At 41.7% G+C, this 26883-nt stretch overlaps 4 protein-coding genes across 4 annotated transcripts, besides 4 other annotated features; 1 reads left to right on the top strand and 3 right to left on the bottom strand.

The window, feature by feature from the left end:
* Window positions 1-379: 379 nt before the first annotated feature.
* On the bottom strand, window positions 380-4531 carry phoC (putative cyclin dependent kinase inhibitor Pho81; the record flags this gene model as incomplete). The annotated part of the gene is made up of 10 exons (XM_001267415.1): window positions 380-595; window positions 709-878; window positions 941-3179; window positions 3342-3389; window positions 3460-3600; window positions 3668-3718; window positions 3775-3894; window positions 3956-4040; window positions 4129-4142; window positions 4430-4531. The coding sequence occupies 10 exons, from the start codon at window positions 4529-4531 to the stop codon at window positions 380-382; spliced, it is 3186 nt and encodes a 1061-aa protein (XP_001267416.1).
* A 2265-nt stretch (window positions 4532-6796) lies between these two features.
* Window positions 6797-8104, bottom strand: NFIA_110120 (uncharacterized protein; the record flags this gene model as incomplete). The annotated part of the gene is made up of 2 exons (XM_001267414.1): window positions 6797-8004; window positions 8095-8104. The coding sequence occupies 2 exons, from the start codon at window positions 8102-8104 to the stop codon at window positions 6797-6799; spliced, it is 1218 nt and encodes a 405-aa protein (XP_001267415.1).
* Window positions 7794-7840: a microsatellite.
* A 3336-nt stretch (window positions 8105-11440) lies between the features above and the next one.
* NFIA_110110 (uncharacterized protein) lies at window positions 11441-13384 on the bottom strand (the record flags this gene model as incomplete). The annotated part of the gene is made up of 2 exons (XM_001267413.1): window positions 11441-13109; window positions 13167-13384. 2 exons carry the CDS (start codon window positions 13382-13384, stop codon window positions 11441-11443), a joined length of 1887 nt encoding a protein of 628 aa, XP_001267414.1.
* Window positions 13385-14083: 699 nt separating this feature from the next.
* Window positions 14084-14107: a microsatellite.
* A 5471-nt stretch (window positions 14108-19578) lies between these two features.
* Window positions 19579-20334: a mobile genetic element.
* A 2030-nt stretch (window positions 20335-22364) lies between these two features.
* Window positions 22365-22384: a microsatellite.
* A 1972-nt stretch (window positions 22385-24356) lies between these two features.
* NFIA_110100 (MFS transporter) lies at window positions 24357-26334 on the top strand (the record flags this gene model as incomplete). The annotated part of the gene is made up of 4 exons (XM_001267412.1): window positions 24357-24787; window positions 24838-25956; window positions 26016-26094; window positions 26161-26334. The coding sequence occupies 4 exons, from the start codon at window positions 24357-24359 to the stop codon at window positions 26332-26334; spliced, it is 1803 nt and encodes a 600-aa protein (XP_001267413.1).
* Window positions 26335-26883: the final 549 nt, after the last annotated feature.

The raw sequence follows: 26883 nt of genomic DNA, 5'->3' as shown, positions 1-26883 counted from the left end.
TCAAAGAGACGTCGCATCGTAGTCTTGCCCATTTGTACATTTCCAGCCGGGGTATTCCTCTCAAGCGATGCTGTTGAACAGTAACCAATAGAGTTGATATGCAAAAGAAGAAAGTAGACATGATATAGCCGGGCAGCGACTTCGTTCCCCGGTAGAGACAAAAGCGATTCCACAGATAGGAAGAGACACCGGGGACGCCAAACAGTAGAAAAGCAAAAACAAGGAGACTAGCGACAAATGAAGTCAAAATCCCTCGGGGAATGGAAAGCAATAACATGTCTACAACGGCTCAATGAACATCCACCCAAGATTGATCAAAGATGGCGGAAATATGGACGATAGTATAAGTGATCGTGACAAGAGACAAAGAAAGAGAGCATTACATGTCAATCATGTCGTTGAATCTCAGAATGCCGTTGGCTTTCATAACACCATTGACACCCTCAGGCATTCGGTATGCCCACTCGGCGACGCCCATCGTATCAGCAGCTGCCAGAGGATTTTTTCTCTCTGGTTCTTCATCTTCGTCGGATGTATCGGCTACAAGGACGAGACCAAGGCCTTTGATTGTTTCCACAAGAGCTGGGACAACATTCTATAACCCGTCAGGGACGATATGTTAGCTGTAAATCTCTCCCTTTTCTTGGTGCCGAATTTATGGTGGGGCGTTGTGGATAAGCAATAATGAAAGGGGGAATAACGACGTACCAGAAGACTAGAGCGGCATATTAAGCCCATGAAGTTGTTGCTCTGCGCAATACGTGCTGACTCCTTGATTGACATTGACGCTCGACCACTGCTGTCTACATCTGGCAGGGAACCGATATCCCGAGCCAAGTCCCGAATTTGGCCGAGATCATTGCAAAGGAGTACCGGAACTAATAGACGGAGCTCAGGATTAGCCATAGAAACGAAGGCATGCGCGATAGCAATCACTTACAGTTCGGCTGCTTCCAGTTAAGAGCTGTACATATATTATGATTATACGAGGTAAAGACCACAGAACGTAAGAAGTCCGGATTGTGCTCTCTTGCAACACGCGCATGATCGAATACCTCAGTCAGAATGGCGTCCGCGAAGCTATTGACGTCGGCTAGAGATGCCATATTCAGCTCTCGTTCTTCGGCAGGTGACGGATAGAGAATAGATAGATTGACGCTGACGCTGATCGGAAGGTGCCGCAGTACTTCCCGCAAGGAAAAAAAGGATGCTGCAAGAAGACGATGGGTTTGTGCAATATTGTTGGTAGCGTTCTCTTTCAGGAACTGTATCGTCTCAGCTTGATTCACGCCTCGCTCAGCGCCGACCGACTTGAATTCATTGAATGACAGGTGGCAGATGGGTATTTCCACACTATGATGCTGAATGGTGAATCGCGGATAAAGCACAGGTACTCTGTCCCTGGTGAGCTGAACAAATAATTGAACATGATCCCCTGATAAGCTAGAACCTGTCACCAGGCCATTGTGTTCAGAGTCGAGCGCACTGGTCGCCTTCCAATATGTCGCAAAGTGTGTAATCTCGAGAGGATCACCATGGTAAGGTTTGATAACTTGAAAGCCGAACCGTAGCTGGCCGATTGAGCGCAGTCTAGGATCAAACAGTGGCAGCGTGCATAACCCGGTACTGGATTTTTCGGCTCTAAACACGGTAGGTAGAGCGACACTTTTAGCAATCACTTTCGAACCAAAGGTAGGAAAGACCTCAAAATCAACAGCAAATGATTCTAGGTTATCGACATGAAAAGAGATGGTCCTGGAATCTTCCTGAATAGGGAGCATGATTGTGCGAGGTATTAAATCGGAAAGCTTCGACGAAATGGTCAACCGAGCAGCAGGATGGCGACCTGCTTGGTCAAAGCAAAGCGAGCCTGAGCTACCTGGCTCGAATAGAATTTGGACGAATACCTTCTTATCCAGGAAATTGTGTCCGTAGCGTCTCAAAGGAATAATGGGTGGGGGCAGTGAAAGGTCAGGAATGCCATCAGCAGTGTCCATGTCACCCGAGGCGGCTATCTCGTGATTCATGGTAGTGGAACTTGGTTCCTGCAACCTCAACCCATTGAGGATATCGAGGGGCTTTTGAGGTAATTGTGACTCACTACGATGAGACCACAGAAGGAGCATGCATTCCAGATGTCCTTCCCATGCGGCATAGTACATCGCAGACAGCCCTTTCTCATCCACAGCACTGGCGTCGACCCCGAGTTCTAGTAGGGTACGCAAACAATTCACACAACCTTCACTCGCTGCGTGGAAAAGCGGTGTCCATTGATACAACTTGTCCCTCTGGTCCATATCAGCTCCGTGCTGTTTGAGAAGGAGCAATAGTTCTGGGGGCTGGGAAGCACGTGCAACCATGTGCTGAGGGTAGAGTCCCTCAGCGTCCGGAAGCAGCTGGGCATTTCGTTCGAGAAGCATTTTGACTATCGGTATTGATCCGTGCTGGCAGGCGAGGTTGAGAGGGATATGGTCTGATTCCGATGCCGGTCCAATGCGAGCATTGTGTTGGAGAAGCTGCTCAGCACATGCCAACTGATCCTTGACGATGCTATGAATCAACGGTGTAAAATTGTTGTGATCCGCGGTGTCTACTGTATCAGGACCAACAGCCAACAGCTCGCGCACCATATCAACGCGACCATGCATACAAGCATAATGCAGAGGTATCCTGCCGTACACATCTGATCTGGACACATCGACCCCTGCTGAGATACCTGTCTTGAAAACAAAGTCTCGCCCTGAAATAGCGGCTTCATGTAAGCAATTTCGTTCATTGATATCATCTTCGGCATTGATATCAACTAATCCACTCTCCAGAAGAACTACAAGCACTTCATCGGAGTATTCGTTGATTGCTGCGAGAAAGGCCCGAGTCGCACGATCCCGGGCATCGGGGGCAGTATGAAGCTTGGCAGTCCACTCGCGTAGGGTTTGCAGACTGCCGGTAGTGGCAGATTGCAGGATTTGCGCATCGAGATCTTCCTCGTCGGTCCCAAAAGGCGGACCAACCCGGTCAGCTGGACGGGCTGTATCAAACTGGATATTTTCGCCTTCCGCCCATGCTTCGAGTTCTAGGCGGGCTGTTGTTGCTCGGTCTGAAAGATCACGCAAGACGTCTCGATTGAAACAGGGTTGCACTTCGACGGCTCGATGGAGATACAGCTCCTTCATGCGAGACTACCAAAAGAATAATTGGTGAGTCTGGGACACGGAAAAAAAGGGTAGTACCCAATGCAAAGAGAATAAAGTCGTTCCAACCTTTGATGTTTTATCCCACTACATATTCCGTCAGCCGCAGTTTCCAGTAATTTGTCAACCTCTCCGCTTTGAGTGACGAACCTTTTTCAGAATTTTGGACATGGCAGTCTCATTTATTGCGACAAATTGCTATCGCAGAGAAGATACACCGCATTAGCACCAGAGTGCCAAGAAACCAATTCCAATGAGGCACACTCACTTGTAATTTGTTCAAGTCGCCATCGAACTGTTGAAACCCTTCGATCAAGGCCACGAAATTGGCTGGAGCCTTGGAGTGCGACACTGCCCGAGACTGAACGACTCGTTTCTTGTCCAAGAGGGTTTTCAAGCGCAGAGAGAACTATCCTCCAGTCAGCCATCGTGATATGGGGACACGCGTTTTGCCCGATAGGACAGGACATTCAAACCTCGGATTCTTTCTGCAGGTAAAAGGTATTGACTTTTTCAATCTCACGCTCCTATATTGACGGTTACTCAGTATTTGTCACATGCATCAGTGATTGCAAATCCATACAAGTCGGAAGAAGAACACTTCCTTATTTGCGCGAAGGGCGACTTGCGCATCGGGAGCATCCTGTCCTGCAACAGTAGCCTGCGCGGGCAATTTGGGCGTCGCGCTCAGTTGCTTTATGAGCTATTCACAGAAAGCTGGTCAGTAATAAGGAAGCCACTGTCCGCATCTAATATGGCCCGACCTTCTTCAGAGCCTTGTAGTTCACGAAGCTGGCGGCGTACTCCGGAAGATCAAGCTGCCTTCGTTGAATCTGCTTCCCGAACTTCCTATATATTGGAAATCATGATCAGCTCCATAAAGCAGTATTACTTGCGCCATCAAAAAAAGGATTCCTAATGCGCTGCCGGAACCTACATCTTGAGAAGTTCCTGTGCGAAAGTAAATGGTTCTTGAACCGACGAATACCCTTACTGGGGATGAGTTTCGAACAACGAAAACCCGGATATCGGCAGTAGCAGATCGTACACCGTCAATTGATCGCGTACGAAGCAGAAGAATGGAATGAACAGGTCAATCCGATAGGAAAGGATGAGGGAATTCCCTGCCCCTCTCTAAGCTCGAGACGACGACAGATGGACGATGAGGACGAATAGTCGAGTGGGTCAAGAGGACAGTCCGAAATCGTCAGTGGCGGTACGTATTAAAGAATAGAAACAATATCGGTAGGCGTTGTCCGGTTATGTAAATGAGAGGTCACTGATCCTCGCAGTGTGATAGTTTCGAGCTCAAAGGCGGAGAGAATCAAGAATGCACACATCCGGACCGGCCCAGAGAATCAAGAGAAATGAAAGAGGGGGAGGCCGGACATCTGTCGTAAGGGTCCCTGTTGGTTGAAGACCCAGAGTAGGAAGGAAAAGCACGAGAGGCAGATCGGGAGGTAATGCCTATAGAGTGCTGTCAAGTGTCAAAATAATAGTAGTAGTAATTAGTAGGTAGGACCTCGTCATTGGGGACTCGCTGGCAATTGCGGGCTAACAATGCCTATGGGAGGGGCTTTTTTGACCCCGCTTGTCTAGAGGGGTTAAAGCAAGTTGGAACAGGATTGAAACCAGAATAATAATAAAAAATAATATATGATAATTAGGGAAATCGAGACGATTTGACGGTGATTATTATTATTGATAGCGAGCAAGGGCAGTATGTACCAGAGTATCGACGGAGTACCTAAGCTCACGCCGCAGGCAGGAGAAACTAAGGTATGTACTAACGCCCTTACTAAGGCCGAACAAGAGAGTGGAGACCTCTGGGTAGCTGAATGCAGCAACCAATCACCACAGCAGATCTGCCCACGTTCTGACTACATAGTATGTGAACAGCCAGCATCTGTCGGATTTCTCTGCTGTATGGATCGAGGGCTGCCACTCCAGAAAGCTAATGTAGCCGATCAAGAAAACCAGTCCCTTTTGATTCCGATTGTTTGTTGCTGACTTACTCAGAAAAGTCGTGACAGACACCAACCATAGGCTGTTCGAGGGCAACGTGTTCTGCCGAATCCGTCTGGCAGCTGTGGCTAGGAAAATCCATCTACAATTTACGAAGTACACTCGCTTCACTTGGTCTGCTAGACGTGGCGGTTGTCTGAGACATCAGGTCCCTTGCTCAGTAAGGTAGCCACCACTTTGAATTCACTTAAGCTACTTTGAGTGAACGCTTGGTGATCTGATTATCCGAGTCATGTCTACTTCCCTCAGGCACATATCGCCGGCTTTCATAACGGTATGGTATAGACCTATGTGGTAGGACCTATTATCAATGCAGGCATTCCGTTCAGATGGATTGATTGGAACTTAGAGCAGGTACCCTACTACCACTGACCGGCAACAATTCAATGATGATTTGAAAATGGTAGTAGATAATACATTCTATGGTTGGTCCGGTGACTTACCTTAGCAGATATCTCTCTCCATAGTAGGTTGCTTCCGCGCTCTGCAGATTGCCGTTCTAAAAATATGACGTTTGAATAGATAACATACCCTGGGTCTCAAGCCAATCATCGGAATATTCAAGACTTTGATCGTCATCTGATGTCAGAGTGCATATTACGGAGTCTTAGGATCTACTTTAAACCCTTCATAGTTCACGGTGTTGCCGCCGCTGCGCTGATCCCTGCTTGATATATTTTAATACTACTCATCAGTAGCCAAGAAGATTAGCTACTTATGCCGGTCTTCTCATAGACAGACTCTCTCAGTGTTTTCAGGTCGTTTACTACCGGAATAACTCACACCGACTGTCTGTGTAGCTGGTGCTACACCGGTGGTTCCGACCACACTTGGAATACTCCGCCATGGTGTAGAGATCAATCAAGGGAATATACAGCGAACATGCCTGACGAAAGTACAAAGATGAAACTGTATGTATTTTAATGTGCGAATCTCAGAGGAATTACAGGACCATTGCATCCAAATATACAAAGCTAAGATGCAAGCAGTGTGACTCGACCCCACAAACTCGATCCAGAAAAGTCAAAGAATAACATAAAACGCAGATGACCATGGAACTGGAGATATTCATGCACGTCTGGAGCCGGTTGAGAATCTCCAATATCTCGGATATCAAATCAAAAATGCGAATCAACAGCAGGCAAGCGGCCAGAAGAGAGCCCAGAAAGACCCAGCGGTGTATAAAACTGAAAAAAGAAAACAAGAGAAAAAGACGGTGCCTTAGAGGCGGGAATACAGAATCTCATGAACATAAGCGAACTGTTAGAAGAAAAGGTACATCGAGCGAAGGAATCATTGGGAAATCCTCAAAGGATGGGCTATGAAAATAATGAGGAGAGGAGAAGAGAAGTAAGTCCAAGACAGATTTTGCGAGAAGAAAACAAGAACGGCGAATCGTGACCGAGGGAGATTGAATGCTGACGGCACAAGATGATACCGAACCGATTGGTCGGTAAGGTGCAGGTGGGAGAGGCCGGCCCACATCAATTCGAGTCCTTCGTCAGTATCCTGCGGCCGCAGAAGCACTGGACAGGACTCTACCATATCCGGCAAAGACATAGAGGATTCATGTCATCCTTTCAAAAGTTTTGGGCGATGCCGGCGTTTCCTTGTCGCGGGAAGACCGCCGGGTTCTCGATCCGCGTATTGCGCCGGGCCTGGACATCTCGAATCACAGGCTGACTCGGGACATACGGACCGTCTCCATAGGCCCCGTACTGCCCTTGCATATCACTATAGTACGGATTATCCTCGTAGAAGGCAGCAGCCGGATGGGTGCCAGACATATGGCTTTCTTCCGAGGCCTCGGATCTATTGGCTGCGGAGTAAGCAGATGAAGCATTGGACGGACCACGGTGGATGTCAGTGGTGCGATTATTAGAAGCTGCAGGAGCAGCTCCCAAGACCCCGATTGGTTCAGTTTCTTGCATCTGTCCTTCGGAAAATTGGATAGTACCGTCACTCGGAGTTGCAGCGTGATGATAGCCAGGTGCACTTCCAGCTTCCGACATAGCTAATCCCGGCCCGGCGCCGCTCGACAGATTCGTCGATGCTTTGCGGCCAGCGGAGGTCGTTCCCCATCCCCGATATCCAGATGTGTCCTCCTTGGGTTCGTATGCAGCGCCGGCACCCATGATGGGCGGTAGTGTCGGATCGTTATTTGGGTTGAATCCGTACTCCTCCACCTCTTTTCTTCGTTCTTCCTCCGCCGCTTTCTTTGCCTTCCATTTGCGCCAGAAGTACAAGGCAGCTAGGATGATCAAAGCAACGGAGACGACAGGTACGACTACCGCTACAGCGATTGTGCCACCAGCAGAAAGCCCTGAACCACCCGAGCTTCCTCCTGTAGACGATGCGGTGGCTGACGATCCGGATGATGTAGTTGTCACTCCATTGGCTGAATTTCCAGTCGGGAGAGTTTGAGACGTAGACTCCGTCGAAGTAACGTAAATGGTCGTCGGCCCAGTATTTGTATCGGTAGGTGATGCAGTAGCGATAGTTGTAGTGACGTCGTCGGGGCTCCGAGAGGTCTCGGAACTGGTGGATTGTGTGGTCTGTGCAGTCGTGGTGGATGAAGTGCTTGTCGTGCTTGAAGTGCTTGTACTACTTGTAGTGCTAGTCGTTGGCGGTTCTGGTGGAGTGGACGTCGTTGAAGTTGTTGATGAGGTTGTCGAGGACGTTGAAGTTGGCTCGGACGCGGTGGGTGGAATTGGCGTCTGCTCAGCAGTTGTTTGGGCCGGAGTACCGCCATTGGCGTTGACACTCGTCGGAGCCGCCTGTGCTGCTTCTATAAAATCGTTAATTGATCGTCTGATCGCGATTGAACGACAATTCTGATAGAGAAGGGACCATCGTGGGCAGGCTGGCTAATCCATACCAGAAGACATGATTCAGTAGCTCTCCTGAGGTAGTACGACCAGAAAATTCTCTCTCCAAGAGAAGTCTAATGGTACAATCGGCAGCGCAAAAATCAAGACGCGCAGATAACGTGGGTACAGTTGTCTTGTATTTTAACGCGAACGGCGCTTCCAACTAAGATGCAGGGTCGAGCAATTCACTTTCTCGACGTTGTTGGGGTTATCAGCAGACCGAAGGTTGACCGACCGTGATTTCGTGGAGGGAGAGTGTGGGCCGGAAGTCCCATCAACAATTGGGGAAAGAGACAAAAGTATGAGAAATGAAACAAAATAATAGTGAGTGAGAGAAGAAATGATAAAGAGTGGCTGTCGATTACGACACAGTAAACGATTGTGCGCGCAGCAATTATAGGAGTTGCAGTCAGATGTGGTCAGAATTGAGGCCGACGGAGGTACAGTCTGCGGGACGGTTGATGATGATCAGGGGGGAATCGAAATGGAAACGTCCACCGGGAAGACGCAGGAAAGAGACCTGGCAGGTACCTATACAGGCTCCATGAGATGACAGTGGAAGACAATAACTGGAGATAGATGATAATAGGTACAATATAATGGTAATGATAAGGTTAATTCCACCATTTGAGAAAGGAAACGGTCCGAAGGACGAAGGAAAAGCGAGTTAAAAGAAAGGGAATGAATCGAAGTGAGAGTGGAGATGCAGAGAATATCTAGTAATAATACAGATGGATCATAGATCACGAGTAATAGACTCCATTGCTAAAGCTGGTTTCTCTAGTGGTATTCATCCCTAGTGACTTTTAAGTGGGCTCAAATTCTTCTACTTCCTCTTAAGAGGGGGACCATATTCGGTACATATCTACCTGTTGGCAAATGTGCATACTGAGTTCCCTGGTACAGTAGTATCTAGCTATCTAATGACATATTAAAGTCTTCTATTTCCAAAACTAGCACCTTAGAGATTGTCGCGATTGCTCTGACTTAACTTAAGACTATAGCTAAATAAAAACATTGTGTGCATTCTTTAAAGCAAATGTGTCCAACAGTTAGGTACCACAAGGTACTGAATTTGGTGTGCTTGCTGTAATTGATTACCATTCACCACAGGCCCATGGAACCCTCCGGTATTATTAGCAAAAGACAAATGCGGCCATGCGAGCGAATGGATTACAGAGTACGCCAAACATCCATGTACTTTAGGAATGGAAGTGCGGAGTTACTGCTGCAAGTCTTTCCCGCAACCAGCATGTATATTTAATATAAAAGTTGTTTTCATATCTTACAACGGAGGTAAGTTAGTTCCTCATGCTCTCAGCAACGGCATCTTCTTTACTAAACAAACATCTGGGACCCGAGTGGCCTTTATTTAATGTTTGCGTCAACGGTATCCACAGAGGAATTAGTTCGCTTGATCTGTACATACACAGCAGTAGGTACGGAGTAGTTACTACTGTTACATTTTCTACCCCCGGTATTTACTCCGTACATCAGTGTCTAGATGAGTATTGATTAGACAGTCGTCTACCTTACAGGCAAGCGCTTCATGGCGCAGAGCACTAGGCAGTAATTTAGTGGTCTTGAAGCAGAATATCATCATTGATTGGTGGAAGGCCAAACGGATTCCTCTATTAGTTAGTACTGATATGGATAGCTCGGTCATGCAACTACCTAACGGAGTAGTGAATGACTGAATAATGGCATTATTGTGTTTTTCTATTTTTGTTGTGATCTCACTGGCAGCATAAGCTCTACTTTCTCACAGGGTATGTTTCTCTCTCTTCCCCCGCCCTCCTCAAGCTTTTCTGCGTATCTAATAATTCTCCAAGGTTGCCCATTGAAGTATTCGAAAACGACCGCCGAATATTTTGTACACGCTTTTCCGCAGGCGGACTTTGGTTCAGTTCAGACGACTATGAATTACTGCCGGACCACAGCCCTAATTCGTTGTGCAAACCGGATCACTTCAGCCCATATCCATGGATAGGATAAGGACTACGGTCAACAGTGCCGCGCATACCTACTTACCCTATACCGGAGTTAACTGACGATTTTGTACCATGGATGAAGGGTATCTCCTCTCGGAACCAAGGCTACCCTCGCACCAGTTCAATACAAAGATTATGACCTTAGCCAAGATTAGTCATCCACCCATAACCAGGTCAAAGATGATATAGTCGGCACTTACTCGTCAGGAGACTAATAGACTTGTTAAGCTCATTCTCACCATGGATAATCTTGATAGATCTATTATTCAGGTGGTCTTGCATCGACATGCTATTTGTTTACTTCTACTCTTTCCAAGTCCGTCACTTGCATGTTCTACGTAAGAGTTGCTGCCTGGGAGAGCAGGTGGAGGTGTAATTTCCGATATATCTTGAGACTGGAAATGGGTAAGTGTCAGAACACATAGGTTATCTTCAGGCGAACACACCATATGGAGGAGTGTGATGATTTCACTATGTAAACCACTGCCGCTCTGAATCTAGACATTCAAACAGAAATTGATTTACCAGCTGGGGCCAGAGTCCAAATCCAGGACCCATCATCTCGGTTCTGAATACTTGAGAGATGAATTCGGGTGTGGAGACAGCACCAAGGGAAAGAATTTCAAGTATAGTCTATTTCTCAACAAGCCAGACTCGCGCCGCTCAAAAAAGAATTCAAAAATAGAGCCTGAGACGCCTGACGGCACAAAGCCATGCTCGACTTACTGTTCTAAAGAACAGTATGCGGAAAGCTGGAAATGATCACAATCACACTAACAGAACAAAGCCCCATTCAGACAGCATCTCGGATTTCACTGCCGCCAGAGCCTTGAAACCAAGTAGATAGGAAGATCAGAGAATAGAAAAAAGAAAAAAAAAAAGATCCAGCTTCATATATCTTATGTACGCCATGGACGTAGAATTGCCAGTAACATTGATCTCAGTCTCTGGGGAGACAGCGCCCATTTCGGAACAAATAACAAGAGAAAGGTCGTGAAGTACCCTAGCGACATTGTGGAAAGATATTCATCACCTGGAGGAACAGAAGATCAAATCTTGGCGAAGCTTTCTATGTTTGCCGCATATCCCATGATGGACGAAGATTGGACATCAAGTCATCTTTCGTACCTACAGTCTCTGGGGGGAGCCGGCTGACACGATAAGCACCCGTGCGAATGTTATGCAGATGAGCGGCAGAGATCCCTGTGCGGTTGCTATGAATGCTGCCAGCGTCGCTTGCGGTCTCTACGTTCTTGAAACGAGGCGGAGGCGCGAAATCAAGGTTATCGAAGGTCCCTGATTTACGCAATGCATGCCTAAAGTTGTTAGTTTTGTGATCTAGATCTTACTGGAATACACAAACTTACGGGCTTGGTATCGGCGCGAGCTCATCGAAAGCGGAGGCAAGAGGTGTACGAGCAGGTGCTACCGGAGTGTAAGGACGCAGTCCACCAAGAGGGGTCTCTGCTCGTCCTTCTTTTTTGTCTTTGAAATTCATGCCTGGGGCATACTCGGCAGCGATCATAAGGGAATCCTCTTTCAGCAAGTGAGGAGAAGGTAGAACTTGAAGTGGTGACGGGGGCGGCATTGGCTTGCGAGGAGCTCGAGGCCCGGGCAACCGATGAGAAGCCGAAGAGAAAGCACGAGGTCCCGGATAGTTGGACCGATCGCTGGCACCACCCATAGAGCCTGTAGCCATATGCCTGGCAGCTCCTTGGAAGCGGGGTGGTGCGCGCGGGGGCGGCGTCATGGCACGACGATTGACGGGCTCAGCGAACGGTGCTGGAACTGCATCGTAGTATTCACCAGTGGTAGGATCGTAGACGTAACCATCATCCTGAAAGTACTCTGGACCGTAGTCCTCGTAGATAGTTTCCCTGCCCGTCTTAGACTCGTCGAAGTACTCCTTGTAAAACGACCGAATACGGTTGGCACGCTGCTCAGGATTATCTGATGGATCCTCTGGAGGCAGAGGGCGAAGTCCCAGGGTGAATCTACGTGTGTCACGACGAACATCAAGGCTTTGATTCTGAGACTGCAGCGGCTCCTGGGGGATAGGAGGAGCTGCTGCATAATTTGGGGCCGCGTCACGCTTCTGGGCATCTTCAGCCCCGTCGACATTCACTGCCGGGATCTCAGTATGAGAATTTCTATTATCACCGTAGTCGCTCGCTGCATCGCTCACAGGAAGTGAAATTCGAGGTGTTGGCACGGACGGTGACTGCTTTGAAGGCGAGGTCGAGCCAAAATTGGTCGACAGATCTTCATGAATGGGACGACTCTGGTGTTCATGAGTGTCGAGATGCAGCTCCAATGAAGGGTCCATGGCGTGCTTGGGAGGTTGTTGAGGCAAGTTGGCATGGCGGGCCTCCGAAGATGATATGTCCTCGCCGCTGTCGGTATGGCCACCTGGCGCTGGACTTGTTCCACGGCTACCGCTGACTCCTGGTATATGAACAGGGCTCAAACTGCGTGGCAGATTCAGCTGCAACCCCACATCCTGCCCATTTCCTTGGCCCGGAGGACTGTGCAAGCTACCACCGTCCGAAGGAGCATTATACAGTGGCGGTGAAGAACGCGAAATTCTCTGGGCGTTCTGCAGTAAACCTTGGTTCATGTCATCTCCTCGCAGACTGGCTTTACTCTGTGATCTGGAGAATGCCGACGTGTCATCGTGGAATCCCCTCGGTTGCGATCTGACAGATGCATTATCACCGAGGAATGAACTTGCATGGCGGTATTTATCGTCATCACCGATCATAGACCTTGAAAGGGAGTGTAACGACTCCCGGGAACCATGCAAACCAGGAGGAAGGAGATAGGGGCTTGGGCCTATGTCGAGGGACATTCCCTTGGAATGCATGTTGCTACCTTTCTCTGCCTGCGTCATCGGTTTAGACCCAGCTCTGGGTTCCAAATCTAAACCAAAATCGAGAGATTTATGCTTGTCATTGGCATCTTCCTGCCGGAGCTTCTTCACATTCCGCCGATGCAGATAAAATAGGACGATAATGGCGCATACAATTGGGATTCTGGTCGCTCATCAGCCCATGCATAAGAAACAGACCAAGAATGAGAACTCCACGTACACTGCGCCTAGTACAATCGGCAAGGTCGTTGTACTGGACGAATTTGTATATTTCTCGCATGCACTGGAAGTGTCACCCTCAGGGCAACGGGTGCTTGCGGACGTCGTAGATGTCGAAGGCACCCTTTTCACAAGGGTTGGATCTTCGGTGCCAACCAAGAGAGGCACACGGTCTCGAGGCACAATGTCTGGTCGACGCGGCGGGGAACGCACGGCCATGTGGATTCCATGACGGGGAAAATGTTGATGTTGGTGATGATGATGCATGGTCGTCCTAACTCGTCTGGTCTCAATGACTTTTTGAGTCGGACGCCCGATACAAAGGTCTCCAAGGTCAGTGGACCCCTATAGTCCTCGGGTCGATTCGAAGGGGCAGGGATTGCAATGAATTGCGAGGACCAGCGATCAAAACCAGCAATCGACCAACTCTAATCATGAATGCAAGAGTACGGGTGGCATTAGCTGAGCAGAAGAAGGCTTATAGGCAGGCCAGAGATGGGAGAATATCGCTAAACAGATTGGATTAGCAAACTAACGAAGGCAGATGCGCTGCCAAAATTGACGCTGTTTGACCAAGGAGCGAACGGGAACGGTTTTTTTTCCCTGAAAGAGTGGAAGCTGAAGGCCAGCGGACTTGTATAAATGAGTGAGAATGATCTCCGCGAGGAGACCAAGTTAGAGAAACTGAACGAACAAACAAGCAAAAAGGAATGGATAGGATGATAACAATAATGGAAGAAAAGGAACAAGAAAAGAGAGAACGACCAAGGGGACAACGACTAAGGAGAGATAGCGGATATTAGACTAGCAAGTGAGGTTAGTGCAAAGATGAGGAGGCAGTACGGAGTAATAATAACGATACTTGTACTAGTCACACTTGTGTGCTAAGCTTGTCCATACCTCTCCGGCTCTCCCTACCTAGCCTCGCCTAGCCTCGCCTAGAGGTAATGTTCAAGATCAAGAACAATAATACCTTGATAACCAACATGTAGATCCTCTGGCAAGGTAAAATTCAGCTATTGGCCCTGATTGTTTTATGATAATGAAGTTCTAAAAACTTTCTATCTTTAACTAGGTAGGTAGGTACCTTGCTACCTTGCTGTATGGAGTACACAGACTGCCATAGGTAGCTTAACGCATATGGTCGCGGGGAGTAGTACAAACAATTTCAGGCACGACTAATACCTACAGGCTTACTAAGGTAAGGAGTCCGAATCCTTCACCTCTCTCCATGTAGCTTACTTTGCAGGTAGTCCATGCCAGGTACCGCTGTACTTTATACTTGATAAGCTGCACCTACTCCATATATGATATTACCTCTGCACTCTATGAGATAACAATCGGTCTATTCTCTCTTGCTTGGGTTAAGTGGTAAAGTACACTCTCTTGGTACTACTAGTCAGGTACGGATACCAATCATACAGGTTTGGTACCTGAGAAGTGGCGACGGGATGAACAGCCAAAGGTTTCATTAGCCCCACAGAACCCCCTTAATTGAAAATTATTGGTGGCTTCGTGCAAATTATATATTATAAGCAGGTCAGTTCAGGGGTAAGACTTTCTGTGTTGGCGATGGACAGAGTCTAGACTATCTGTAAGGTTTGTGCAACTTGTGAGAGGTATCTCTGTCTTAGCAGCACACCCTCAACGCAGAGAGGGTACTCTGTACAGAGTACGGAGTAAAATGGTCAAAAAACCATGCTTAATTGCTTGTACTGCTCATTATGAAACCCATCTCTACTGCTTGGTTTGCTTGGAGCAAACTATGGAATGATTGCTAATGGACTAGATAATGTAAGAAAATTATACAGCAATGATATTCCTTGACCGACTCAGCACTTTTTAAGTGACTATCAGTTATCCTGCCCGCCTGTACATTATTAAGATATTCATCTGCCCTTGGGGACGAGGAAGCTAACCTTCCTGAATAGTGGTATGGATACAGACCCTGAGCAAGCCGATAGGCGTAGGGAGCACTAAGATATTGAATCAAAGCTTCAACTCACGCATGCGTGTTGAGTTCATTGGATTCCTCTCTGTATTATTCGTTGACCACTGACCACTTCAATTGTCCTGCTGACTATCTGATGGAGTTTACTATGAAACTGACTTTGAGAATAAGTGGACTGATCAAAGTTACTTGTGAGTTGCCATGATAATATGTTCATACTTATTGCTTTGTAGATCTATATACGTAGTGTATTGAACATGCTTCAACCATGATCTTTTTTTTATTACAGCGTGATTCCTTTCCTTGCAATGGAGGGGACCAGCATACATCTTTCACTACCATCTCTCTGAGAAAGACTGTAGTAAGTCCCATGTCCTTTATTCACAATTTCAGGTATCATAATTCCTGAAAATCTAGAGTCTACTACAATTCTATTATTATCATCAATGTAGCATCGGCACGAGGAGGAAATAAGGTTATTTTTTGCTCCCCTTTTGTTTGTGCAGCATCATGACGTCAAAAGTCGAGCCCTACTGTGGCCGAGGCCATCAGATCGTTGTCCGACCTGCCCTACAAAATTCTATTCTGTTCTGTAGCATCAAACTCATAGTCCAGACATATTGGCTATGCCTATTTACTGTTATCTTCGTTGCTTTAAATGCTTCCTGTATTCCTCAACAATATCATGGAGAAGACAGGGTGAGATGCGCCCCTCTCTTCCTTGAAGATCATGCAGTGATTTCAGACATGAACGTGGCCACAAAAAGTTATGTCTTTTTGGTTAGGAGGCGAGACTTCAACATTGCCTTTTACCACCAGTGACAGCAACTAGGTAATGGTGCTACCACTGTTACATAGTACTGCCACTTTGCTGACTAGATTTGATGGAACTGTTTGTATTCTTGATTTGTTGATATGGATGATTATTATTAGGATACATGAGCTAGGAGGCAACAGTAAAGAAAGAGGGCCTTAGTAATTAATAAGTAATATTTATAATATTAGTATTCTCTTCTATAATAGTTCATCCCAGGCCTTAAATTTTAAGTATAGTCCTTAAGTAAGAAAATTTAATTATTAATATTAATAATCTACTTAATTATACTGGACGTTTAAGATATAGGAGTATAAAATAGTATAGTATTCTTAGGCTAGGGAGCTAGAGTTAAGTTAGTAAGTACTATTATAGTATTAAGAAGGCACTCTTATTAAGTAATAATTTCTATTAGTATCTCTATCTTTTTCTTAAGTTTCTTAACCTATAGCTTTAGGGCCTTAACTTCCTTATTCTTAGCTCATAAAGTCTTCTTATATTTATACTTAATCTTTAAAACTTCTTTCTAGTATAATATATTACTTTTATAGACTATCTCCTAGAGTTAGAGTACCTCTGCTTTAGTATACTCTAACTAATTAGAGAGTAAAGAGGGTATTTATATCTATATCCCTAGTAAGGACTCTTCTTATATTAATACTAATAATACTTATATTTATATGCTTTAGTTTAGCTTATCTATCTCTAACTTAATATATTTTCTACTTTCTTTCTACTAGTCCTTTTATATCTTTATTACTCTTATAGAGGTATCTACAGGCATTATAGAACTCTAGATAATTAAATTATTAAAGTCTAACTCTCTAGTTTTTAATATTAGATACTGAGGATGCCTTTAATAAAGTAAGTTTATTTTTTATAATTTATTTAAAGATAATAGGGAAGTATAGTTTATATATCTTATTATTTTAGTTCTAGTAGTATAAGTAGTATTTCCTAATAGTAGATGGCTGCTATAAAATAAGGAGGATATTATTATCTAAAAGGATTTTTAGATCAGGGTCTTTATCCATGGGTATTATTACTTCCTTAGAAACTTAATACTTCTCCTCTATATTATCTAATAACTAGCCTTAGGTAGGGTTAGTGCTGGTCTTATAGATAGTTAAAGAGATATGAGATTTAGATATATAAGACTAAGTATTAAGTTCTTTTAGCATATAGGGATAGAGAAGGGTAAGCTACTCACACTAAGCTATTAGCTATCTAACTCTAACCCTAAATCACTAATTTATATTTAGTTCTAGGTAGTCTACTATAAGGAATTCCAGCCTTTTAATCTCCTATTCCATATCTTCTAGGATATTAATACTAAATGGCTTAGGGGTCCATAAAATTTCTATTACACTAGTTCTATCTAATATTACCTCTACTCTATATTTAGGTGCTATTTCTAACTTCCCTTTTCCCTTTAATAAGGCTATTATCTGCATAGGATTAAGAATGACTTAGTAGCTAGCTCCCTATAGAATAATAAAATTTAAGGGATTAAAAAATAATAGGAGAGATGGGTTTAATATACATAATATAGGATGCCATAAGATGAGGATAGAATATATAGGAGGTATAAGATAAGATAAAGATAAGTAAATAAAGAGGGAGATATAGATAGGGGTAGATGATTTAGGGGCCTATAAATATTTAGAACTACCCCTGCTCCCCTTTTCCCAGTGAATATAAAGTAATAATTAGGCAGAATATCAACCTACCTATAGATTAATAATTCTACCCTTCTATATCTAGGTCTCTTCTAGTTTAATAGAGATAACTCTCTAAGTAAGATTCTGCTACTTCTTTATCTCCTTTATAAGATGTTTTATCTTATATTATTATTCTAGGAGCTATTACTATAGCTCTTTTACTTCTGCTATAGTATTATTAGATCTAGTAATAAAATACTTTAGGTAATTAATATAATATTATCTAACTTATAGCTTAGTAAGAAGGTCCTCTAGGATTATAGAATACTTATAATATAATAGTTTCTTTAGCAGGAATAGACCTCTCTACTAGGGATCTAGTTTTTAGCCCTTATTCTTCTTAAGTATAGTATCCTATAATAGAACTAAGTTACCTTTACTAAGATAGGTTAATAATAATAGTAGAGTTGCTATCCTTACCTCTATTACTAAGTTATAGACTTTCTATACTTACACTGCTTTTCCCTTAATTATAGGTTATAGATCTATATCTATATTAATCACTGCATCTTTAGTAGTAATTTAACTTTCTAAGCTTAGCAAACTAATTTATCTTAAAAAGAATCTAAAAAGAATCTTAGCTAGTAAGAATCCATGATCCTTAATATAGCATATATTAATTACCTTAATAACTAATAGTAAATAGTTATCCTAATCTAGTAGTTAGGATGAATCTAAGGAGATAATTATCTATAACTAGCCTATAATCATGTAAATAATCCTTTCTATAAAGCCTATAGACCACAGGGCTATAATAGGGGTAGTAATATACTTAACCCTCTTATTACTTAGGTAGGATGTGAATTCCTCTCCTATAAAATATCTCCTATTATCTGTATAAAGATACTATAGAAAGCTAAAATACTTTCTAATATTATACTTAAGGAAATATACTAATACTTAGGTAGTAGCTATAGTAGTAGTATGTATAAAGATATATTAGGAAAAGTAGTCTACTCCTACTAAGATATATTATACTTCTAACTATAATACTAGTATTATTAGCCTAATATAATCTATAGTAAATAACTATAATAGTTCTAGAGATATTATAGTCTAGGGAATCTCCTTTAGTAGCTCTAGGCTAATAACTTAATACTATAGGTAACTCCTGTAGTAATTAACTAATATCTAATACTAATATAGCTAGTAGTATTTCCTGATTACTCTACCTAAGGAAATCCTAGCTATAAAGTAACTATATATATTATATAGTAGATATAAGACTTCCTAGAGCTGATATTATAAGATATACTATGACTACTTCCTACTTACCTTATGATAAGCTAGTAGGTATTCCCCCTCTATATTTACTAGGCTGAACTATTTATTAAGTTTTTCTTTAAGGAGTCTCTTAACTATCTATTAATACTAGTTATCTTATAGATATAGTGTGTATATCCTTCCTTTAAGATCTAATAATAAGGAATTAGGTTAGTGCTAGTCTTCCTATAAGCTTATAAATATAGGTGAAGAGAACCCATCTTCCTCTTATTTAGGGTTGGTTATCTTCTAATAAGGAATTTAGGAAAGGCTATCTATAATAACTTAAAGTTTCCTAGAAATATAAATATATTCTATATTATATTCCTATAGTTAGTAATACCACCTAGCTAACTAACTAGTTATGTTAGCTATCCTCCTATAATAGATTTTACTGCTATATAATTAGTATAGATAATAACTAGATATTATAATCCTAATACTAGCTATCTTATCTCTTTTAGATACTATAAGACTGCTAGCACTTCATTATAGTATAATAAGTCTTAGGGTCTATAAGTATAGAGGATAGGTATATAATAGATATCTTATCTTAATATATCTTCTATAATAATCTTATTCCTATAGGGTGTCCTACTATTTAGAAGAGTACTCTACCTAACCCTCTATTAGAAGTATTTATACTTAGATAATATTATAACTTAGGATTCCCATAGTTAGCTCTCCCTAGGATGTATACTTTTATAAATAGAAGTAAATAGATAAATCTTATTAACTCTTCCTTATTTATAGGTTCTAGCTAAGTCTATAGTGCTTTAAGTTTACTTATAAAAGGCCTTAGTCTATTCTAGGTGCATTAATAGCTAAGGATCTTAATTTTATTAGTAAAGAAGGCACTCTTAACTAGATGAAGGATTAATCCTACCCATGCTAGTCAGGGAAAATAGTATTAATATAGAAAGGAGATTATGTCTTTAATATTCTACGCTACTCTAGTATCATCATCTATAAAGTATTTAAAACCTATATTTAGTAATAATACAAGTACTACTTTAGGTAAGGGCCCTAGAATTACTCTTATTACTAGATCTTTTAATTTAGAATAAGTTCTTAGAGCCCCTATAAGGCCTTATCCTATGTACAGATAACAGAACTAGCCTAAAATAGAGTTAAAGCTAGTCTTAAATAAATATTCTATAGCTAACAGCACTGCCTAATATCTATTAGTAGTATTAATCTTAAAGAATACCTTCTATTATTTTCTTACTAGATTTATAATGACTAGCTTAAGTCTCTATAGTGAATAATTTATCCTAATAATAGCTATATTTATTAGCATAAAGTTATACACTATTTATAGCTTGCCTAAGGTTTTTCTAGGAAATTTAGTATAAGTACTCCAGGGAGATATATACTTAATAATAATATCTATATTAACTATCTTTAGTAAATTCTTAACTTACTACTATTTTTCTTTCTTAGTATAAAGTAGGAGTTTTACAGCTTATAAGATAGCCTAAGGATAAGTAGAAATTTAATATTTAATAAGTCTTATTACTAGTATATTAGTAACTTTCTTAATAAAGAGATCCTTCTAGGTATAAAGTAAATCTACTATCACTAGCTAATTACTCTCTATAACTAGTAATCCTAGTAGATAGGTATTCTCTCTTATCTAGACCTAGGTAGCATTATGATCTGTTGCTATAGTCTATCTAAACTCTTAGGGTCTTAATACTATTAGGAACCTAAGATATCCTATATTTTCTATTTCATCTTTAATATTTTAGAGGGGAAGGATAATTAGGATTACTATTATATTTAATACTCTAGTAGTATTTTATAGATTATTTTTATAGGCTGTTTCTGTTTTTATATAGTTAGGGATTAATTCTAAAATATATTATTTTCCTATTAATCTTTAATAATTATTCCTATCTGGATGCCCTCTTTACATAGTCTATTATTAACTAGTAGTTACTATAGAGGGTGGTATAGGTACTACTACTAGTTTCTCTAGTTATAATCTAAGGAGTCTATCTTATAATAGTCCTTTTCTATTACTTCCTGTATAACCTAGAACAGCTTATTCTCACCCTCTATATCTATACTCATATTGTTATGGTTAGGTTAACCTAAAGGAGGGGTTAGAATATATATATATAGTGAGGGAATACTGGAATAGGTTATTAGGTCTTAAGTTTTACTTATCTAACTACCTAGCTCTAGACACTAGCCCCTTTTATTTCCTTAATAATAGTAATTTACTAAGTCTAAGTAACTTCCTTCATTCTGTCTACTCCCTTAATTATATAGGTTCTATATTTATAGTTTCCTAATATCCTAACTAAGGATATCTAGTAATAACCTAGCAGGATAGAATATCCTAGATTACTATTAATAATTATTACTATAATAATACAGCTAACACCTTTAATAGATAATTAAAGCTAGATAATAGTATTTAATTAGAAGTCATAATCTATCACTATCTTATATCTAATATCTACAGGGATAATCCTTGCCTTAAGAGTATTAATAATATATCTAGTAACTAGGTTTCCTTTAGATCCTCTATTAACTAATACTACTTTGCATCTCACTGCCTATAGTTTATTATTAATTATTATAACTTAAATATTTATAGTGGTATAGAAGAGCTCTATAAAGATTAGGTCCTATAGTTAGAAATAATTATTATATATATTATTCTCCTGGCATGAGTATTTAAGATAATAGACTTATACTCTTTTTAGGGCCTTTTAGTTCTTTTTAGTAGGATTTAGTCTTATAAGTTTTATGAATTCTATACAGGCTATAGATACTATATTAAAGAGCTCTATAAGACTAATCTCTATATATATACTATTTATTATGCTTTTTAAGTTAAGCAGATTCTTATTAAGATTTTTTAAATATCTTTTCTCTCTTAGCTTTTAAATCTTTCTAGTATTTAATATTTCTAGTTAACTATTACTAGTTATATTAACCCTTACCTATTTACTATGGATGTTCTTATTTTCTATAGTATAAATATGTTATAGCTTTATTAGTATATTAATTAACTATAGAATATAAATATCTATTAGAGCTAGTGAACTAAGAAGCACTATATTAACCCTATTAATAATATTTTATTTAGTAACTTTATCATCCTTACTATCTATAAATTAGATATAGGTAGTATTACTTAACTTAACTCCTATAATAGCTACTAAAGTTATGCTAGTAGTTAGGTCTAGATATTATTATAATTCTAAACTAAAGGCCCCCCCTTAGGGTTAAATTAATTAAGTTATCTCTAGAGCACTGCATGCTATCTATAGTGGTTTATAATAACTCTATATCTAATTCTAACCTTATACTTACCCTATGGTTTCCTACCTAATCTATTATTATTCCTCTATAGGCAGGGGAGGGTTTATATAGATTATTATAATATATCCTACCTAACTATATTTAAAATAAACTCTCTGCCCTGTACTCTGCTATTATTATTATTATTATTAACTTATAAATAGTTACTATAATTAACTCTAGGATAGATTAATCTTTAAGAGTTGCTTAGTAAGTATCTTTATTAATTAACTCTAATTATTAAGAGTATCTATAAATATTTTATCCCTAGACTAGGATACTATAACTTCTTTAATAATATATACTTTATCCTCATAAGCTCTAGCTATATAGATTAACTCCTTAATCTTAACTATCTTTAATATTACTTTCTAGGCTTATATATAGGCACTAAGGACCTTTTATATTATTAGATTAGATAACCCCTATATAAATATTAATCCCATAGACTAGCTCTAATTATCTAGGATAGATATAGTAAGTTCCTATACTTTATTAATATATCCTTATAGGCTTTTAGTTCTTTATTATAACTCTAAAAGCTTTATTATAATGTCTTATATCTAGTTACTAAGCTCCTATTTAGGGAATCTTATATATAGATACTATACTAATTTCTCCTAATCCTTTTATTCTACTTTAGGTAATATCTATCTAAATCTAAGAGCTATATCTCTTAGTCTAATAAAAAGGGTAGTTACTATTACCTACTTCTTCTCCTCTAGATCTAAATTTATACTAGTCCACATGAATCTGTACTAATTAATATAGAGATTAATATCTTCTCTAGGCTTACCTAAGAAGGTAGGCTAGTTTAATATAATAATATAAGAATAGTTCTCTACTAATAGTATAGGGTAATCTTTAGGTATAGATAGTAGATGATTCTCTAGTAATAATAACTATAACTAAAGATTCTCTAATTCCCTAAGAATAAAAACTTATAATAATACTAGAAGAGCAGCAGCAGTGGTCTATAACTAATTAAGTATATTATTACTAGATATATCTTCCTCTGCCTAGTTAGGTTAATAAAAGTAGTGGGTCTACTCTAGTACTAATCTTAATATAGAAGGTGGGTTTTATGCTAATGCCTAAGGTTTACTAATATTACTTCTAGGGGCTAACTAGGCAGGTTACTACCCTAAGTAGATAGATAATAATAGGTCTGTTTTAATATATTACTAGTATGTTAGATAGCTTTAACTTAGTGATTAAGATGAATCTAATAATCTGCTTAGTAGAAATTAATAATAAGAACTAGACTAATTTAAAAATACTAAGATAACTCTCTATAAATCTTACCCCTAGTTACTCTAAGGATCTGCAGCTACTCAAATACTTAATATAGGAATAGAAATATAATAAAGATAAGAAAAGAGATACAGGATCTTACTATACCCAGCACTAGTCACTAAAATACCACTTTGCTAACTAGATTTAATGGAACTGTTTGTATTCTTAATTTATTAATATGGATGATTATTATTAGGATACATGAGCTAGGAGGCAACAGTAAAGAAAGAGGGCCTTAGTAATTAATAAGCAATGTTTATAATGTTGGCATTCTCTTCTGTGACAGTACTTACCTACCTAAGTGCATGACTGATTGCTTACCTGATGATCATGGTGACGATGATGATGCCTGAACCAACTGGCCACTTCTTTTCATGTGTGCCTCTCGCAGCCAAATAAAAAAAGCCCATATAAATATTGACAATTTCCGAAAACAATATCCCTATCCATGTACTGATTGTATGTCTTGCATTACAAACAATAGAGCCCTAACTGTGGCCGCATGGAGCAGAGCGGAGCACAAAGAGACATGGACATCGAGGAAGATTCTCCTGTCGGGATTTTCTCCGAAGAGGCGGCTTGAGATCATCTTCAAGTAAGTCCAATTTGCCGCTATGGTTGGGTTACAAGCCCACTCGAATCGCGTAGCTTCGCACAGTCTACTTCATTCGCCTCTTCAAGTGGACTTGTACGTCTTGTCTCAAACCAAATTCACCCTATCGATATGTTATAAACTCTCCGCCCTTCCTGCCTCGCCGAAGCGGATTCTCCTAATTTCTGCTATGGTCTCCAGCACTTGTCTTCTAGGCTGCGTGCGTCATTGTCCGCATGGATTCATTATCGCGGGATCTCGAAAAGGCTGAATTGGAGGCATACCGTGCATCAAGCCGCCGTCAGAGCCTCAATAATGGCGGCCGTGCCTCTCGGTCTGACTCCCTCTCACCCTCAGTCACGTCTTCCAGCTCGTCAACACAAGCGCAAGAGGGCGACTACTACTTGTCGCAGATTCAGACTGCCCAGACGCTACGAGGTGCTGGTCTAGAACGACATCCAACAGCACTGAGTCGCATTGCGACTCAGAGAAGCCAGCATAGCGCCACTGTGGGTGCTCTTAAGCCAGTGGTGTCAAAGAGGCCTCTGGCAGAATTTGGCGCAGGAAAGCCCTATCCCCCGCCGCTTCCAGAGAGAGAGGAATATGTCGTCGAGTTTGCTGATGCGGATGATCCTCTGCATCCTCAGAACTGGCCTATCAAGAAGAAGTAAGACACTCTGAGGTGAGCGACTAATGGCAACTCACCTCTGCGTATAGGATTGCAGTTTCCGCCATGCTGGCATACACGACTTTCAATGCGACTTTCACAAGCAGCATCTACTCTACCGCCAATTCGGTTGTGTCATCGAAGTTTCATGTCTCTACCGAAGTAGGTACTCTGGGCCTCTCACTGTATGTCTTGGGGTTTGCGTGTGGTCCAACATTTTTCTCGCCGTTGTCTGAGCTACAAGGCCGGCGTCTACCCATTCTGATTGGCATGTTCGGCTTTACCGTCTTCCAGTTTGCAGTGGCTACCGCGGAAAACCTCCAAACGATAATAATATGTCGTTTTTTCGGTGGCTTTTTTGGATCGTGTCCCATTGCTGTTGTTGCCGCGGTGTTCTCTGACATCTATGACAACCGCCATCGAGGCCTCGCGATCACGGTTTTTACCATGACAGTCTTTACCGGCCCGCTCTTTGCTCCTTTCATCGGTGGCTTCATCGTTGAAAGTTACCTAGGCTGGCGTTGGACGGAATACCTCACTGGAATCATGGGCGCCTCGGCTTTTGTTCTAGATTTGTTCTTTCTGGAGGAGACATATCCTCCAGTTGTGCTAATTAAGAAAGCTGCTGAGCTACGTCGGCGAACGAGAAATTGGGGCATTCACGCGAAGCAAGAGGAGATCGAGGTTGAATTTGGAGAGCTGATCCGCAAGAATTTCAGTCGTCCACTACGGATCTTGTTCACTGAACCGATCGTGCTCCTGCTAAGCATCTACATGGCATTCCTCTATGGCTTGCTATATCTATTCTTGACCGCATACCCAATTGTCTTTCAGGGCATCCACGGTTTCAATAAAGGCGTTGGGGGGCTTCCTTATTTTGGGATAATCATCGGCGAATTTCTGGGCGGGATATTTATTATTATGCTCCAGCCGTGGTATAACAGACAACTGAGTGCCTATAAGGACATACCCATCCCCGAATGGCGTCTACCCCCGGCCATTATAGGTGGGGTTGCCTTTTCCGGCGGTCTTTTCTGGTTCGGTTGGTCAGGGTACAGATCTGATATACATTGGATCGTGCCGACTCTGTCAGGTCTCCTAACCGGCTTCGGACTTTTTTGCATTTTTCTGCAATGTCTCAACTATATTGTCGATGCCTATCTCGTCTTGTACGTCGCTCCCTCCAATATCTCTCCCTCAGAAGCTATGCTGATGTCTTGTCACGTAGTGCTGCTTCAGCCTTGGCTGCAAATAGTGTTTTGCGTTCTATAGCTGGTGCAGGATTCCCACTTTTTTCAACCTATATGGTACGTTCGACCCTCCTTACTACTTCCGCCTTTTGACGCCTCGTTCGTTCACTAACACGCGCACAGTTTAATGCTCTAGGCGTCAACTGGACTGGAACTCTTCTTGGATGCGTCGCTGCCATCATGATGCCCATTCCGCTCCTCTTCTACTTGTACGGACCCAGGATCCGTGAGAAGAGCAAGTTCGCAATGGAATATATTGTAGCCGTTCAGGCTCACAACGATGAGCATGCAGAATGACAACTTTTATCTACCTCAGTACGGATACAGTGGGCAGCTCATTCAGGAGATGAGAAGAATCACGGATGCTGTATGCGAGCTTGATGAACTTGGAACCTCCGTGATGGGCCATCTTGAACAGTTTGCACATACCTTAATGCTTGTTGAGCATCTCGGTTCCTATCGTATCACTGGGCAGGACCGCGTTCAAAGAGTTTCGTTATTTGACTTGCGATACCCCTAGGGCGTGGATTTACGTTGGTCTTTGGCGTGACGGCAGATGGTTTGTACAAGGTCATTAGTCTCAATGACAATAAGACGACGTGTGTACATGTTCGAATCCAGAAGGAAGCTTTCCAGCACCCGCATCTCGTATGAGATTGCTCTTCAAAGAGATATCGGCGTTTACTTCATATGGAGACATTGAATGTGCAGATACTACTGGAATACTGTCGCTTCATTCCATGGTCTTTTATCACATTATGTACCTTTTTTCCCTCCTCTAGTAAAATACCGTCAACCCAGCTTTAACCAGATGACATGTGGTCGTATCCTTGATTTTGACGCCAA

Source organism: Aspergillus fischeri, genomic scaffold (genome assembly GCF_000149645.3).
Source record: "Aspergillus fischeri NRRL 181 1099437636245 genomic scaffold, whole genome shotgun sequence".
NCBI lineage: Eukaryota > Fungi > Ascomycota > Eurotiomycetes > Eurotiales > Aspergillaceae > Aspergillus > Aspergillus fischeri.
This window is presented reverse-complemented; position numbering and strand designations above follow the sequence as displayed.